Source organism: Cydia splendana, chromosome Z (genome assembly GCF_910591565.1).
Source record: "Cydia splendana chromosome Z, ilCydSple1.2, whole genome shotgun sequence".
Lineage (NCBI taxonomy): Eukaryota > Metazoa > Arthropoda > Insecta > Lepidoptera > Tortricidae > Cydia > Cydia splendana.
In genome coordinates this window covers 1,963,957-1,981,428 of record NC_085987.1, presented here as the reverse complement: position 1 = coordinate 1,981,428, position 17,472 = coordinate 1,963,957, and the positions used below count along the sequence as shown (strand labels likewise).

At 40.6% G+C, this 17,472-nt stretch overlaps 1 protein-coding gene across 1 annotated transcript in view; it reads left to right on the top strand.

The window, feature by feature from the left end:
* The first annotated feature begins 1,966 nt into the window (after nucleotides 1-1,966).
* LOC134805014 (uncharacterized) overlaps nucleotides 1,967-17,472 on the top strand; it is a 53,516-nt gene continuing 38,010 nt past the window's right edge. Inside the window, exons 1-8 of the mRNA XM_063778297.1 lie at nucleotides 1,967-2,417; nucleotides 4,734-6,973; nucleotides 7,472-7,668; nucleotides 9,518-9,559; nucleotides 10,969-11,133; nucleotides 11,778-11,967; nucleotides 12,641-12,759; nucleotides 13,855-13,948. Of these exons, the coding sequence (XP_063634367.1) occupies nucleotides 2,358-2,417; nucleotides 4,734-6,973; nucleotides 7,472-7,668; nucleotides 9,518-9,559; nucleotides 10,969-11,133; nucleotides 11,778-11,967; nucleotides 12,641-12,759; nucleotides 13,855-13,948 (3,107 nt within the window). The 5' untranslated portion in view covers nucleotides 1,967-2,357. The remainder of the gene's footprint in view (nucleotides 2,418-4,733; nucleotides 6,974-7,471; nucleotides 7,669-9,517; nucleotides 9,560-10,968; nucleotides 11,134-11,777; nucleotides 11,968-12,640; nucleotides 12,760-13,854; nucleotides 13,949-17,472) is intronic.

Sequence of the window (17,472 nt, the reverse complement as noted above, 5' to 3'; positions counted from 1 at the left end):
GTGTTTGTAGTTTTTTTTTATTAAAACGTCAAGTCGACGTCAATTTTTGGCTAAGGACTGCCATTCATTGCTGAATGCTTCGTTGTAGTATCGATTCTTAGAATAATTAATCGATTATGTGTAACATATTATTATTGAATATAAAATAACTTATTAAAATAAACTAAAACTACAAACAAATTAAAATTAATACTAAAATAAAAGAAACTTACCTATAAAATAAAAACCTAATTATAAAAAGAATACCCCCTCTAGCAGGTCCGCCTGTGGCATGGTACCCATTACGCTGGCGGCGTTTCCTCGCTGAACCTCCAGGGCGATTCGTTGCGAGAAATACGCGCCAGCTCTGGGGTCCCCTGTGGCGTCAATCAGCCGCCCCGACAGGGCCCTCACAAAGGCCTGCATGTCGGCTGACCAAGGGCCCAGTGTCTCTACCGCGAGCGCCGCAAACTCGTAGTCCTTAAGTAAGGACGAATATTTGCGGCGCTTGAGAACCTGGGCCTGGTCAGCCGCGCCGCCGGCCTGGGTGTGGGTCGCCTGGCAATGGTACTGTGCGAAGGTGTCTACGCACGTTGCGTCCCACACCAGGGCCCTACCTAGTTTCCACGGCACCAATGTGGCCCCGTCGGGGCGCTTGCCATTGTCTCTCGCCATGCCCGCGGGTTCGAGAATCGCAGGCACAGAGGCGGTGGCAAGCGACCGACGGACTAAATCATTGATGGTACCGTGGCGAAATAGGCGGCCGGCGCTTTTGGGGCATGAAAGGCCATGTCGACCCAGCTGATTGACGTTTTTGCCACAGGCCCAAGTGTGAGGGACACATATTTTGGACCCAAGCCTTAAGCATATAGCTATTCTCAAGCTACTTGGGTCCAAAACGGTGCCTATTTGACGGGAAGGGAGTGCTCGCAGCCAATGGCCCGACTCGGGGGCTGATACGGCTAGAATTCGGGCACGTTCGAAGACGTCCGGACTATCCTGAAGAAGTGTGGTATGAGCTGCTTTTAAGGGAGGGGACTCCCAAGCCCGCTGAATGTGACGGGCGACTGGGATGTCCTCACCCGGACACGACTCACACCAGGCCTCCCTGGCCTCACTTAGATTTGCTATCTCATCGTCAGGTATCTGGGGAATGTTTAATATAATACCAACGAGAGACAGCGTGCCGTATACTGAGGACAGGAACGCGGGTAGAGCCAAACTGGCCGAAGTGCGAACGCCCAGTCCACCCAGCCTTATGGGTAGAACCGCTTGGGAACTATTGTCGAGATGAATGTTCAGTGTTTTGGAAAGGGTTGCCTGAAGGGAGGAGTCTATGGAAGACAGGATGGACGGAAATTTCCAAATTGGGCAACTGTGGAGTAAATACATAAATTTGGGTGTAAATAAGCAAAAACGGATGATGAAAAGGGCCATATGGGGATTTATTTTAATAGAAGGTCGATTATTGAAAAAACATATATTTTTACCTCACAGGAATCACAGGCGTAGTAATTATGAAAATATTGCCTGATCCTGATTGTATGTACAATACTTTTATGGTGTATATTTTTTGACAAAACGTATGCCGAACTGCTATATTTTTGTCCATATTGATTTTGAGTGCAATGAGACCAAAGAGAGAGACTCCCGCTTAAATTCTTTTGACTGAAATGCTCTGTATCCATAGACAAAAACGTAATTAAAAAGAATAATATACATGACGACCTTTGCTCTGATTGGCTAATTGTTTGACACATGCACAGATAAAGAAAAGGAATTCAATAATTCAAAGAAAATCCTTTAACAAAATTATATTAATTAATTATGTTGCATTTAATCTATTCGTAGTAATAGATACATTATAAAACTAATAAAATTCGTCTTTCAGATGAGATATTCAAACTCTTTTACAATTTTGGTAACTTATTTTACCAAAACGTTATTTAAACGTCCATATTTCAGTATATATTTGTCAAAGGCTTTTATTACAGTAAAAATAAAATATCCATAATATCTCCATAGCAGCAGATTTCATCTACTTTAAAATTCCTTCCACGTCTACCCATGGGTTTGGCAATCATGTCATGTCGTAACGTACATGGCTACACTGCCAACGGGGCACCTTCGCTCCGATCGATGGCTCTCTGTCAACAATGTACTTTCTTCTGAAATATTTATGAAATAACCCAACAAACGTACTAATTACTTCTAAAACGCTAGAAATAAGCCTTGAATACGTATTTATGTCGCTTCGTTTCAAAGTTGATAGTGAAAGGTGACAAGTGAAAGTGCGGTGCATGTCAGAGAGTGACTGGTATTGTTGTAGCTAGCATATGCGTGCGGATTCCTCGCGAATGTTACGTAATTAAAGGGCCATGTCGTGGGCCAAGAAGCCGGGAGGGCCGCCCGGGGACCAGGCGGCCTTCAACCCTCAGGTGAGTCCCATATATCGAGGTATACGTGTCCGCAGTTCCCACTGAAAACAGTTTTGTTATGGCCGCGTATAATAAGTTTTTTCACATGTTATAATCTATAATTACGTGTTTATGCTTCCTTTGGGTATATTACGCGTTTATAATCATTTTATACTCGTTTATAGCGAGTTTTTCGCATAATACTAACCCAATATTTTTTGCAATACTAACCTGTTGTATCATCTGATGACGACGCAATATTGCTAAGCAGTAAGGCTTAGGGTAGCTTTGAAATCATTAATTCTTCCTGTATTTGTGTGGGAGTATACCTTGTAACTTTTTAATCATTTTTTTATCTTGTACTTCATTCATTCATTTTCTGTTTGATTAACCATAGACTAAAGCTAGTACTCACAATCCTGTAAGAGCAGTAACTACCTGGTACCATCATACTTTTGGCTATACTCTCAAAAGCAATGAAAATTGAATTTTATATGGACCATAAAACTAAACATCTTTTTTATTGCTTTTGTGTATGTATGTAATTTAGGCTGTGCTCTTTTTTATTAGCTCCTTTATTGTAATCATAGGAAACTATACTAACATTGACCACCTCAAGCCACCACAAGGGCATTGCTAGGGGAGTGCAAGTTGATATGGCTGAAGGCCTAGAGGAGGGGAGGAGGGGCATACTTTGTGTGTAAAACTTGACCTCCTGTGGGGGAGCTTACACCATACATTTTAAACAAATGAGTGCTCCATACTATTTTCTACAGGCAGTACTTCATAGTAAAAAAATCAAAGCATAGTGATGATGACACATGTTGAATTTTATAACAAAATCCAGTAAAATAGATAGCAAATGAGCAATTTATCACAATAATGTGGATATTAAAATAATATATGGATATAATACAAAAATACAGGACCTGAAAGTTTCAAAATATAATTTTTTTTTTAACTTTAAAAAACGAAATAAGTAAGGTACCATTCGATTCATATCATATCATATCATATCATATCATATCATATCATATCATTTATTTAGTCATTTATTCCTTAGATTTTATCCAAAAAAAGATTGTATAGCAACTATATACGTAAACGCAATATTTCACCGACAAAAACGCAATTTTCTTATTTTGTCCATACTTCAAGATGGACTCTTAGTGACCTTGACGTCACGTTCACTTATCGTTTTGTTAGGAGCGTTTTGCGAGTGAAGTACGACTGTCGGACTTTGACTATCATTTCTGACTTTTGTATTGCTTTAATGCAATGGGTCCCATATAGACATTTGATCCTAAAAACAAACCTGATCGATTGATACCATAAATGGAAATTTGTCATCTAGCCCAGGCAAGGGCCACATAGTAGTTAACGAAGATGAGCGATTCACTTTGGTAATATTTGTGACTTTAGCAGACATTGTCGTTCGTCAGTATTACATACAAAGTAGCCAGGGAGGCTCGCGGGCCGCAAGCGAGAGATTGGCGGGCCGCATGCGGCCCGCGGGCCGCTGGTTGCCGACCGCTGATCTAGCCTATTCTCTGATGTATAAAAAGGCAGCTTTTGTAGCAACATTCTAGTAAAATGCTTCTGAATATTATTTGCTGGGCGAATCTTTTCATTGCTTCTGCCATCTTTTCCTTACTTGTTATAGGGTCATTGCGCTAGTTTTCGTCTGGATCTAGTTTTCGCCCACTTGACGAAATTTGAATATAAACCTTCATTGCTACACAAATTTGGATTTATTGCAATCGTTAATATCTAAACAATTTATCTATCTACATAGAAATTATATTTCGCAAGTAGCAAACAAAAAATATGAATTGTATTATTTGCTAATCCGTCAAGTGGACGGAAACTGACACTGGACGGTAAACTGACGCAATTACCCTATTATGTTATTATTTTTCTTCTCATATTGAGGTTTCTTTTTTCATCATGCCTTGTTATATGTCTGCCATATAGTAACTTCTTACAAAAAGGTTTACCAAATATTATGCTAGATTGAGCAGAACCGTACATTATGTATTTATCTTTTTATACAATGAATAAAAAGCCATTAGGTGGGTCCACACACTGCTGGCGAGGAAATTGCCGCGCGAAGCAGTTCGGTGTGTGGAGACGTGCCTCGCCCGAGACATTGCAGCCAGCAGCGAGTGTGTTTGCTTCACTCTTGAAATTATTGTGCTTTTGTAGGTTTGGTTACGAGACTTAATTATCACCATCATCATTCTATTCAAGGCGATATTCATCTAGTATTGTAGAGTAGGTAGAAGTTGTTTATTATAAAAACTAATTTATCACTGAAACTTATATTATTTGTTACAGCAATTCAATAACCAACAAAACATGTATCCGGGCTACGCAGGGGCGCCACCACAACAGTGGCCTCAACAACCACAACAACAACAAATACCACAACAACAACAGCAACAATACAAACAATACCCCTTCCAACCGGAGTACCCTAACGCCAACCAAATGTATCAGCAACCTTACAACCAGAATTACCCAGGCTACCAACCCCAACCTGGCTACCAATACTACCCAAACCAACCGAACCAGCCTCCACAGGGCCACACAGATGCCTGGGAAGACAACTGGGACTGGGGCTGGGACGAATCAGCCAAACAGGCCCAACTCGCTGCCCAAAACCAACCCCAAGCATTCAACAACGCAAATGTCATAGAAGAAAGTTTCGCTTCAACCGATACTTGGAACTGGTCTATGGAAGACAAGAAAGAAGAGAAACCTAATGAGACTCAAGAACTCAAACCTGAACCACCCAAAGAGGATGTCAAGCTAAGCGATAAGGAGGCGGTTAAGGAAAGGCTGCCAAACTTAGCGCTTGGGAAAAGGTTGAATTCTGACTTAACACCTCAGTGGTCCATCGAATCCCAAATGTCTCAGGAATCCAGCGATCCACTCCACTCTGAAAGCACCTATCGGAGCGAAAATCAATCTAGGAATTCTACGAAAAGTAGCCCGGGGCATAACGATACAACTAACTTCAATTTCCACGGGGAAGAGCTAATGCCCCCCATCGATTGGCCTACGCCGACTGTTGAAGAGATCGAGCGAAGGGACCGGAAACCTGACGAGCTCGCTTCTTCGCTGCAAGAAATGAGCATCGCTAACGATGAGGCACAGGAGCGACATGAGGCGCCTTCGCCGTCAAGGTCCCCTGCCAGTATACTTCCTCCTCCCGTCTCAAACTTACCACTACCCCCTACTAACTTCCCGGCGTCAAGCCAGAACCCGTTTAAAAACACTGGCTCGTTCTCCCATAAAAGCACTCCTAGTAAATCCACCACGCCTAATCAACCTTTCCCAGGGATGACGGCCTTGAATTCGCCGGCAGCAGTCAACAAAGTCCAGCATAGAACTCCAGTAGGCTTTGGAGCGAACCTAGAAACGACTCCGGACAATTCTGAACGCCCAGACCAGCCTCAGGTGGCTTTCAGACCACTGCAAGTTAATCCACAAGTACCAGATAATTTGGAAGTCGCGCCACAGAACGATAGGAACGAGTATTTGCAGACGGCACATCTGTCTACGGGTGATTATGAGAATACTGATTTCAGTAGGGGCTTGCCGCCTCCACCGGGATTAAGGAGGATGGTCGTAGGCCAACAGGAGTCTAATGCGGACGAGCCCCCGCCAGGTTTAGCTCGCATGGTGCCGGGACAGCAGACTGAAGCAGACAACTCCTACAACCAACCGGACAACTACATGGATAGACACATAGATGGTCAGCCGACGGACGAGAATCCCCGCCCGTACCGCCAAGCCGACGGTCAACAGACCCCCGACTACTCCCAACCTCAAAGAACACGACCCATAGGCAGGATGGTGCCCGGCGAACCGAGCAACGACGAATACCCTCAATACCAAGCTGGTTACAACGAGCACAGGGTCGTAACAGGTGTGGACCATGATTACCCGAACGCCGGACCTTCTGATATACGAGAGCAGAACGTGGACGGTTCAGACTATTCGGAACCACCTAGGAACCCTTTCAACGTCCGCGGAAGTTCTAATGACGTATCCTCCGATTATAATGGACCTCCAGAAGAGCAACAACGGGAAGTCATGATGGAAGGAGAGAATCTTCAGGATCTAAGCGCCGTCGCGGCTTCTGATTTAACTTATACCAGAGAACACTTCGATGGCGCTGATACCAACGCAACAGATCCAGGAACGGACAGAAAGACGGACTTATCCGAGAACGACCATCCGGTATCAAGCTCGCGACGTCAATCTATCAACAGGACGTCGGGAGAGGATTCAGAGCGAGATAGAATCAAATCGAGCCCAAGGAGGGACAGAAAACATAAGTCCTCGAGAGACAAGGATAGGGATGATGGGAGATACTCCAGGGACAGGAAGTATGATAGAGATGGGAGGCCCGGGAGGAGAGAGCGAGATGACAAGGATAGGAGGGATAGGAGAGATGGGAGAGAAAAAGAGGCGAGTCCTGAGGGTAGGAAATATCGCCGCGGCACGAGGAGTCGTCGGTATGAGACTGAGGATACGGATTACTATAGCGACAGGGAAAGAGAACGCAGGTAAGAAAAATCGTTCTATTTACTCTTGTTTTGTATCATTTTTATAAAATTGTGACCTGCAAAGTGCGTATGTGGTGTTCAAATTTCTATGGGTCGTGGTCTTCAAATTATTCAAACCGTTTTCGACCACTTATTGATACTCAATTGGGTTTACATTTGGCATACTTAAGTAAAACCAGTGACAATGCAATATTATGATAACATATCGAGCTGATATGCTGATGTAGACTGTAGGTGAAATGGGATACAACGCAACTCGTTGAGACTTTAAACATATCTTAATGAAGAGTAGATAACTGTTTGAATAAAAATACAGTACGCGATAAAATTGTTAAACCCTTGACCGCCAACGGCTTCAACAGACGCGCGCGGCTACATCCTAATATCAACCTTCGTCCATTGCTATAAGATTAACGATGTCGCGCCCCACGCGACTGATGTGACAATCTTACTAATTTAATTATGATTTTGACCGACACCATATAAATTTGATTGTAGACGTTACCGCGAAGGCTCGTACTCGTCCAAGCCTCCCCGCCCGGACGACTACCGTCGTTACGACGACCGCCATCGCTACAATACGATCGAGCGCGACCGTCGCTACGACGACGACGAGCGACGTCGCTACGGACGCTACAGGGACATTGACCCCAATCGCAAATATGGAAGCTTGAGGAGAGACGAGGATAGAAGAGGTTAGTACAAAGACTACACAGATACCGCATTATGCGTCCACAAAGAGTACAAGGTCACCACACATAGGCGCAATTTTACTTGTAAAATGCTACGATTCGAGCAGCACAACTGAGTTCTATTCAACACCATTTTATAACTATAATAACCCAGGTACACCCCTGAGCCATAATTTATGTACATATTTTTAATTTACATGACAATACCAGTACCATGAGCCACTAACAGTGTCAAAACTGACATATACGCTAACGTCTACGTAATTTACTTTCTATACATCTCGCTCTCACTAACATGCGAGTACGAGCGAGATGCATAGAAAGTAAGTTACGTTCTCGATAGCGTTTTTATGCCAGTGCCAAACTGGTGGTAGCCACACTTGTCGTAATTGTGGGCGCAACATAACTAGGTGGTTGCACTCCCATACTAAATTAGTACGGGAGCGCTTATGTGTGGTGGCCTCGATCGTCTTATGTGCACCGTCTAGTAGTTGAGGCTACCTGTTCTACGACGAAAGACTGCTACGGCTGAAGGGACATTGACCCCAACCGCTTGAGGAGGGATGAGGACAGGACAGGTTTGCGACTGATAAAAGTATTACATGACTAAGGGCCAGTTGCACCAACCACACTTGACAGACTGATCAACGTCACTCAGCAGTGAACTATGGAACTTCCTGTACAATAAAATTTAGCGAACGTTTTAACGGTGACAGGCGATTTGGTGCAACAAAGTAAGGACGCCAATGCGAATAATTTCTTACAATGATCCACCTGTTCCTATCTCTATGGCAGCTACACATTTAGTGCATAATTGTTTTCCATCGTATTATCTCGGCAACTGTTGTATTTGTCATGCTACTTCAGTCAACCTCAGTACTTTTTGTACCGAGACTGACTGGAATAGCAAGACACGTTCGTACGTTTCCGTGAAAATATGATGGAAAATAATTATGCACTACTTCTGTAACTGATATGATTCCAATATTTCCAATATCAGTTTGATGTCAGTGCACGTTTGAATTGGCATCTGTAAGATGTAAATGTAGATATTATTGTGTCTCTGAAATCTTTCATATATTGGAAATCAGAACAAGTCTTGGTTTTAGACAAATACTTAGGATTAGGAGAAATATAAAATCCATTGATATCACAAAGCAGATCCCTAAAAAGAACTTATTTCATTTACTCGTAAAATGCTTATCTCACGCCGGGCACGTCCATATCTCACAGATTGCGTGTGAACACGATAACAATATCGGCCAGTTATCTTAAATCAATTCAATACATATCCGATTTATCTAGGCCAGTACTAGTACAATAAAAGAAAAGAAAATAAAAACAAAAAAAGTAAATAAAAGAATAAAAGAAAAGAAAAGAGATTAAATAAAAGAATTGAATTTCCCTACCGTATCGTACCTTGTCACAGTGACAATGAATATCGCGCCAATAAACAGGGGATTCATGTGCTGCCCTCTACAGTTCATGCACGCTCCCTTTAGTTTTTATAATTCAATTAAAAGCTTTTATTTCGGTCAAGATATCCATATTACAACAACACAAACAATAAAGGTACAAAGATTAACACAATAAATTAAATATTTTTTTAGTTAAAACATTCTTCCTCACTCACATTATATTTATTTTAAATAAACAAATATTAAACAGTTAAAAAGACATATACATTCTTAAATAAATTGTATTAAGTTAATAAATCATTTTAATAATACGATTCTCACGTGTCATACTGAGCACGTCGCGCGTGAGATTTCGCCCAGTATCCAAATATCATGGAAATCAAGCCAATTTAGTATATTAATATTTTTAGTATATTTATTTATTTATTTTGCAGTCGTGACGTTTTCGGGTGACGTCAAAGACCCCGATATAAAAGGTATTTGTGAATGCATGCGTGTGGTCGCATTAACACGTCAAAAATATCTATACATTTTTCAAACATTACGTTTTAAAGGTTCACCACATGGTGAATATTATTGTATAGATATGGCTGTTATCTATAGATAGTTACATACACCATTATTTCCGAGGCGGGGAATGGGGGCATTATGGCTGAGTATTAATTTTATATTTCTACACATATATTAAGCTTCCTATGATGTGTTTAGAACCGTATGTTACGACCGCCATTCGATCACACTCGTGTGATGTTTTTATTTAATTTGTACTAATATAGTGCATAATTGCTTTCTATCGTATTTTTCGGAAACGTTCGTATTTTTTAATGCTATTTCAGTCAACCTCAGTACCGAGACTGAGTGAAATAGCAAGGCACGTTCGTACGTTTCCGTGAAAATACGAAGGAAAATAATTATGCAGTACATCTGTAGCAGTTGCAACCTACACTCGTGTTTTAATGACTTTCATTATGTAGCAGTCACATAAACTACTATTTTATTATATTTTTTTTATTTTTATTTTTTATTTTTTTTTATTTTATCTGCTATTTTGGGGGATGGTGGGGAAATTATGGTTCAGTTCAGGTCATTTCCATTTCACATCAAATTGTACATATCATAAGCAAATGCATAATTATTAACAAATATCATGTTTGTAAAATTGTTGATTATCCACAACATTAAATAATCTTTCGTTGGGTGCTCTCACTACAATCGCCTAATTTAACCTTTTGAACGCCACAGACGGCAATTGACGTCAACGCAAATTCGTGACAACGACGCCAAAGACGGCATTAGACGTCGATCGTTTTTTGATAAAAATCTACTGAAAAACAGCCTACTTTTAGGTTGGCATTATTTATTCACAAAACTAAATTTTACCCCCGTGGCGTCAGTGGTACGGCAACAAGGTTAACTTTCAACATCGGTTTGTATTGTACCTATAGCGATTGTGAACTCCATTTAAATGAATTACAAAATATATAAAGACGTGGCTGAACCATTTTATTTAAAGTTGTAAAGTTGCGTTCATAAATAATACGTCACTTTTTTCAGGGATTTTTTATTCTACTCAGAATCACTAGCTCTTCCGATCCTTATAGGAAAAAAGTAGGCTCGGAATACTAGCTGTATAGAAAACTGGATACTTATGTTAGCCCACTGCTGGCCCACTGCCTGTACACCGGGAACTTTACTTAATAAATACTGCAGCATATCATCTTCGTACCGTCGCCATCGGATACCAGTTCTCAAAAATATCTAAACACGCACCCTTTACAATAGAGCCGTATTCAGATAATTGTGAGCGCCTTTACCGCTCCGATAATCTTTCAACCATACACTGTAAAAACTTTTCCTCATATTCTAATATATCTATCTCTTCCAGGCGACCCGTACTCGTCTCCCTCTCGCGCGGAGTCCCGCGACGCGGGTCCCACCGACGACGAGTTGAACGATACGCTCGCGTCGACAGATTCCCGCCGTCGGTCTGACAGGGACCGGGAGCGCGACAGACATAGGCGTCGGCACCGTACTGATGCGTACTACGATGGTAAGGCTAGCATAACAGCTCAAAAGTATGGAAATTACGAAATAAACTAAAATAGATGTCATATACTAAAGAAAACCGGACAAGTGCGAGTCGGACTCGCCCACCGACGGTTCCGTAGTTTTTACATCAAACATCAAACATCAACATTTATTCAGCAAATAGGCCACAAGGGCACTTTTACACGTCATCATTGAATTTACATACATGCAAAAATAATAACATCAACAATTTTATAAAATAAAACTAAGAATTCAATCTAACGTATTACAATTACTAAGAGATGTATATGGTCTCTTAATGTCGAATTACATAAAAAATACAGATACAAAATACAAAAAAGTCTTTGTTGTTACAGTGGCAACAGAAATACATCATCTGTGAAAACTTCAGCTGTCTAGCTATCACGGTTCATGAGATACAGACTTCTCAGGACGGTCAGGTCTTAGTAATAGGATCCCGTTTTTAGCCTTCGGGTACGGAACCTTAAAAAAGATGAAAATGGGAATTCGGAAAAAGTTACATATAATTTTAGGGATCTGTAGACCAGGTCTAATCGAATTGCTTAGTTTTAAACGTAATTATAAAAAAAAAAACAGTGAGGAAAGGGTGTCAAAAATAATCAGTAAATAATTTTCATATTTCAGGCTACGGCAGCGTATACTCAGACCCGTACGCGCTCCAACGCCAACAATACCAGTACTACGAGCACTTACGCCTCACCAACCCCACCCGCTACATGGAGATATACAAGCAAATCATGGCCGGGCAGCCGCCGCCGCCCCCACCACCCGAGTATCTGGCCGCGGCCAACAAAATCACCGCCATGCAAGGTTAGTGTAATTGTAAGCCTAGTAACTCCACTAGCTAGATGGAGATACGAGTATACAAGCAAATCATGGCCGGGCAGCCGCCGCCGCCCCCACCACCCGAGTATCTGGCCGCGGCCAACAAAATCACCGCCATGCAAGGTTAGTGTAATTGTAAGCCTAGTAACTCCACTAGCTAGATGGAGATACGAGTATACAAGCAAATCATGGCCGGGCAGCCGCCGCCGCCCCCACCACCCGAGTATCTGGCCGCGGCCAACAAAATCACCGCCATGCAAGGTTAGTGTAATTGTAAGCCTAGTAACTCCACTAGCTAGATGGAGATACGAGTATACAAGCAAATCATGGCTATGCAAGGTTAGTTAAGGTCTATATTCGCTAGTAACCCCAATAACTACACGAAAACCCCACCCGTTACATGGTGATATACAAGCAAGTCATGGCTGGGCAAGCACCGCCACCCCCGCCACCTGAATATCTGGCTGCGGCCAGCAAAATCACCGCTATGCAAGGTTGGTGTAACTGTAAGCCTAGTAACCCCACTAGCTACATGGAGATACGAGAATACAAGCAAACCATGGGCAACCGCCGTCACCCCCGCCACCTGAATATCTGGCCGCGGCCAGAAAAATTACCGCCATGCAAGGTTGGTGTAACTGTAAGCCTAGTAACCCCACTAGCTATATAGAAACCCCACCCCCTTACATGCAGATATACAAGCAAATCATGGCCGGGCAACCGCCGCCACCCCCGCCACCTGAATATCTGGCCGCGGCCAGAAAAATTACCGCCATGCAAGGTTGGTGTAACTGTAAGCCTAGTAACCCCACTAGCTATATGGAAACCTCACCCCCTTACATGCAGATATACAAGCAAATCATGGCCGGGCAACCGCCGACACCCCCGCCACCTGAACATCTCGCCGCGGCCAGTAAAAATACTGCCTTGCAAGGTAAGATCACAGACAACCTCAACTACTTAAGGGAGCACATAAGACAATCGCGGCGACACATAAGCGCCTCGTACTAATTTAGTATGGGAGCGCGACCGCTTATATCAGTTGCGCCCACATTTACGACCAGTACTCGTGTGTTTTAATAGTAGACTTTTTATCCGAGGCAATTTTTTGGTCTGAGCGAAGCGAAGACCAAAATAGTAGACGAGGGTAAAATGGACATTTATGCCCTTGTTGTACACTCTGCTTTTCACTTCGATTGCGAGGAAAATAAAATTATATTTTTCACGGCAATTTACACCACGAAATTGTCGTAAAGCGAAAGAACATAATACATAACCAATTCCCGCCAACTAACTTTTAAATTTTTTTTTTTTAATTTTCAACATGTGATTAGAGTTTCGACGCTTGGTTTTCTGCCAAGTCAAACATTTCGGAGCATTTTTGAACGATAATCGACTCCTATTTTATGTGATTTACTAAATTTTATGACAGAAAATACGGATTTCTAATAAATTGTAGCAAAAATAAAATAATATAACAAGTTTTGTCATCTACACAATTTTATTGCTCAGTAAAATTGTGCAATATGTTTTAACTGTTTGGCTGTTGAGACCGATTACCTTAGCCTTAGAAGAAAATTTTACTTTTATGCTCTAGAGCATAAAATGCGATTTTATGTCGTCTACGCACGACATAAAGGTGCACTTTTTGAGCATGAGAAGTGAAAAAATATTTACGAAAATTAAGCTTTAGTGGTGTACCTGGGCTATTATAGTATATAATTGCGTAGAATAGAACTCAGTTGTGTTGTTCGAATCGTAGCACTTTACAAGTAAAATTGTACCTATGTGTGGTAACCTATTTTAGTGCTCTTTGTGAACGCTCATAATGCGGTGTCTGTGTAGTCTGTGACTGCAACCTACTAAGTGTTTTCAGGCTACGGCGCTCTCGGCTACGACAACAGAGGCGCAGAGGGCGGCAGCGTACATTCCGGCCGCTCGAGCGCCAACGGGCTGAAGGGAACTGACACGTAAGTGTACACGGTTAGAGTGGTATTTGGCTTGTCACTTCACGCGCTTCGGGGACATTGTTGATCGCTGTAGTATCTTAGAGCGTTTTAAACGCGCGGGTTAAACGTCATTGTTGTCTTAAGGGAAAAACAAATCGGAAACAAGTTTTATCATAGTCAAGTAAATAAAGAAGACTATAGAAGAAGTCCTCATACCCTCGTAAGACCCACCATAGAAAGTTTACTAACCTTGTTCTATAAGTAAATTGGAACGAATTTCGTTTGTTTTAAAACGCAATGAATCAAAAGAAATACTACTTTATTTGTTTCATGAAAGGTTCAAATTAGATTGCAGCGAATATGTACATTTAGACTAATGAGGATACAACGCCGTGAGAATCCCCAGTGGTGTAGATACATTACATATTATTTTTATATTTTAGTCACTTGTGTATGAAAAGTGCCACCCTACAGATCTAGTGCATAATTATTTTCCATCGTTTTTTTTTTCACGGAAACGTACGAACGTGTCTTGCTATTTCAGTCAGTCTCGGAACAAAAAATACTGAGGTTGACTGAAGTAGCATGACAAATACGAATGTTACCGAGAAAATACGATGGCAAACAATTATGCATTTGAAGATAAAAGAATAGCGTTTCTAAGTAATTTTTAACGTTAACTACTTCTGGTGCTGACTGTATTGTTTTACATTTAAATATTAATAACGTTTTGTAACAACATTGTTTAAGACAACAATGACGAAAAAAAGACGTAAATAAGCTTCAAATTGCCATAATTACAAAATAATTGAAAATTGCATCGGCAACGCGTTTATAGATCTTTTGGTATTTAATAAGCAATCAAGTTATAGCAAAAATGTATCATACAACCAGAGTATAAGATATGTTATTAAATCATTGACTAACCCCCTTATTCATAAACGCGCTTCAAACCTCAATTAGCTAATAATCGTTTGTCTTCATTTGTTATTTTGACTTATCCTCGTAAGACCCAGGGCAATTTTGAAGTGAAAACTTCTTTAGCGGCGCTGAGCACTTTGTGAGGCGGGGAAAAAATGATAAACTTGAGACAGCGTAAGGCGTAACGCGTAAGGCATCTTTCCTCTCTTTCTACCGCACGGCGAAAATGTATGCCTGAGCCTGCTGTTTCATGTAGGCGGCGCAGGGCGCTTGCGTGACGTTATGTCATGTGTGACGGACAATGTTATTCACCAAAGAACTTTAGTCATAACGTATCATAATCAGGTCAATTATTTAAAACTGGACTTTTATATTAAGCAATAAAGCTCAATGTTCTAATCTTGTACGGGCTGAAATACGAGTATCTCACAGTTACATTCTAACTTTATATCACTCCAATATAATTCAATAAAGCTACATCTTGATGAAATCGCTAATAAAAGTGAACTCTAGTACTGGTGAATAAAACTATAAATATCATGACCAAATATATTTAGATGCGAGGTCTGCAAGGTAACTTTACAATTTCTATTCGAATTTTAAACAATTAACGCTAAAAATTTAAGCTCACTGGCCAGCAATTTCGGAACTAAAGTTGTTCAATAGAAAGGATTATGGGACAATTATACATAGTGCTGCAGACATTTTGGACTAGTCATTGAGTTTTCACTTCTGTCGGCACTCCCGGAGTGCAACCCGTTGTTTTTTTTTGCGCTTTTGAATTTGGAACTTTCTTTTATTTCTTTATGAGTTCAAACTCGAATTTAATTTGTACTTGTACAATAATCGTTTGTCTCTTTGTACGCGGGGAGTTACGAGGTTAAGTATATGTAAGAAAGGGATAAAACATAATTTAACTAAATCAAACCCGTAAAGTTTTATGAATAAGGGGGTTAAACCATAAACAAGGGAATACTAAGAAACGTACGTGTAAAGTAATGAAAAATGCTGGAGCCATATCTGACAACTGTACTGGTTGTCAGATATGGCTCATTGTCAAGTTGTCCAATTGTAATTACCGGATTCTCAAACGTTAGCGTAAGTTTATTCAGTTCCCCATCAACCAGTTTTAGATTTGGATGTATTTTGTACCAAAGAAAAGGACGCGTAGCACGAGGAATTTCTTACATTGGCCCGCCTGTTCCAATCTCTATCGTACGCGCATAATTATATTGCTGTGCCGCTCGTAAAGTGTCATTGACCGCCGTCGTCATGGGCGGGACAGCATTTTAATTACGCGCGAGAGAGAATAGAGAAGTAACAGGCGGGCCAATATACGAAAATCCTCATGATAAGCGTCTTTTCTTAATTCTATACATTATAGTATTCCTTTGTCTATGTAAATACAGGATTTTTTGTTTTGTGATTATGAATTTTGATTGTGTTTTTGCAATAATCATATGCTTCAAGCATTTTAAAGGATATCTATCGCAAAGTTCCGATGAAATCTAAACCTTATCACCACCGATTACGGTTGCTTTTAAAATAACAGTTACCGCTTTGCGATAGATATCCCAGTTTTCACGCGACATTGACATTTCCCGCCGTACCATCGCCCACACTGTTAACTGATAGTTCGTGGACCTTATTACATAAGGCATAAGGTCCACCGATGGACAGTTAAGAGTGTTACTGCATCATCGCTCACTCGATAAGGGTCGCTTGCATATAAACACTTGCAGAGTGATTTTTTAACGTGATACAAATAGTGAAGGTATACACTAACCCCCTTATTCATCAACGTTTACTAAAGTTAACAAGCCGATAATAATCGTTTGTCTCTTTCCATCATACCAATACGTCGGAAAGGGACAAACGATTATTATCGGCTTGTCAACTTTAGTAAACGTTTATGAAAAAGGGGGGTAGTGTATACCTAATTGTTTTCCATCGTATTTTCACGGGAACGTACGAAAGTGTCTTGCTATTTCAGTCAGTCTCGGTACAAAAAGTGCTGACGTTGACTGAAGTAACATGACAAATACGAACGTTTCCGAGAAAATACGATGGAAAACAATTATGCACTTCATCTGTAGTGAATTCTCTAAATTCACGATAAAATCTGGCCGTTCATAACTGCAATTTTTTAAACAAGTTTTTGTATGATCTTATCAGCTGAGGTAAACGCTTTTGTATCACATTAAAAATTCCACCCTGTATTGTAATAAACACGCATTTGTGATAGTATAAGGGTATCAATGCTTTTTCACACAAAATCATTCTATTTTGAACTGTATCTCCAACGATTAGAGTATAGTTTAACTTCGACGTAGAAAAGATAATTAATTATTCAAATAGGTATTTATTTTTAATCATTAAGTTTTTATTACAATTATCGTTAGATCAAACAGAAATAAAGAAATAGCAAAGTGACCTACACTTTAGTATAAAAAAGTTAAATGTTATGTCATGAAAAATTTGAAAAATAAGTAAATTGCCAACGAACGGCGAACTATTCTACAACTATGCTTTGCAAGATTGTAAACCTAACTGAGCAAAATAAGTTAAATAAGTTTTTAGCCCTTACCTATTAATATAAATTAAAGAAAAAAAAACGTGAACTT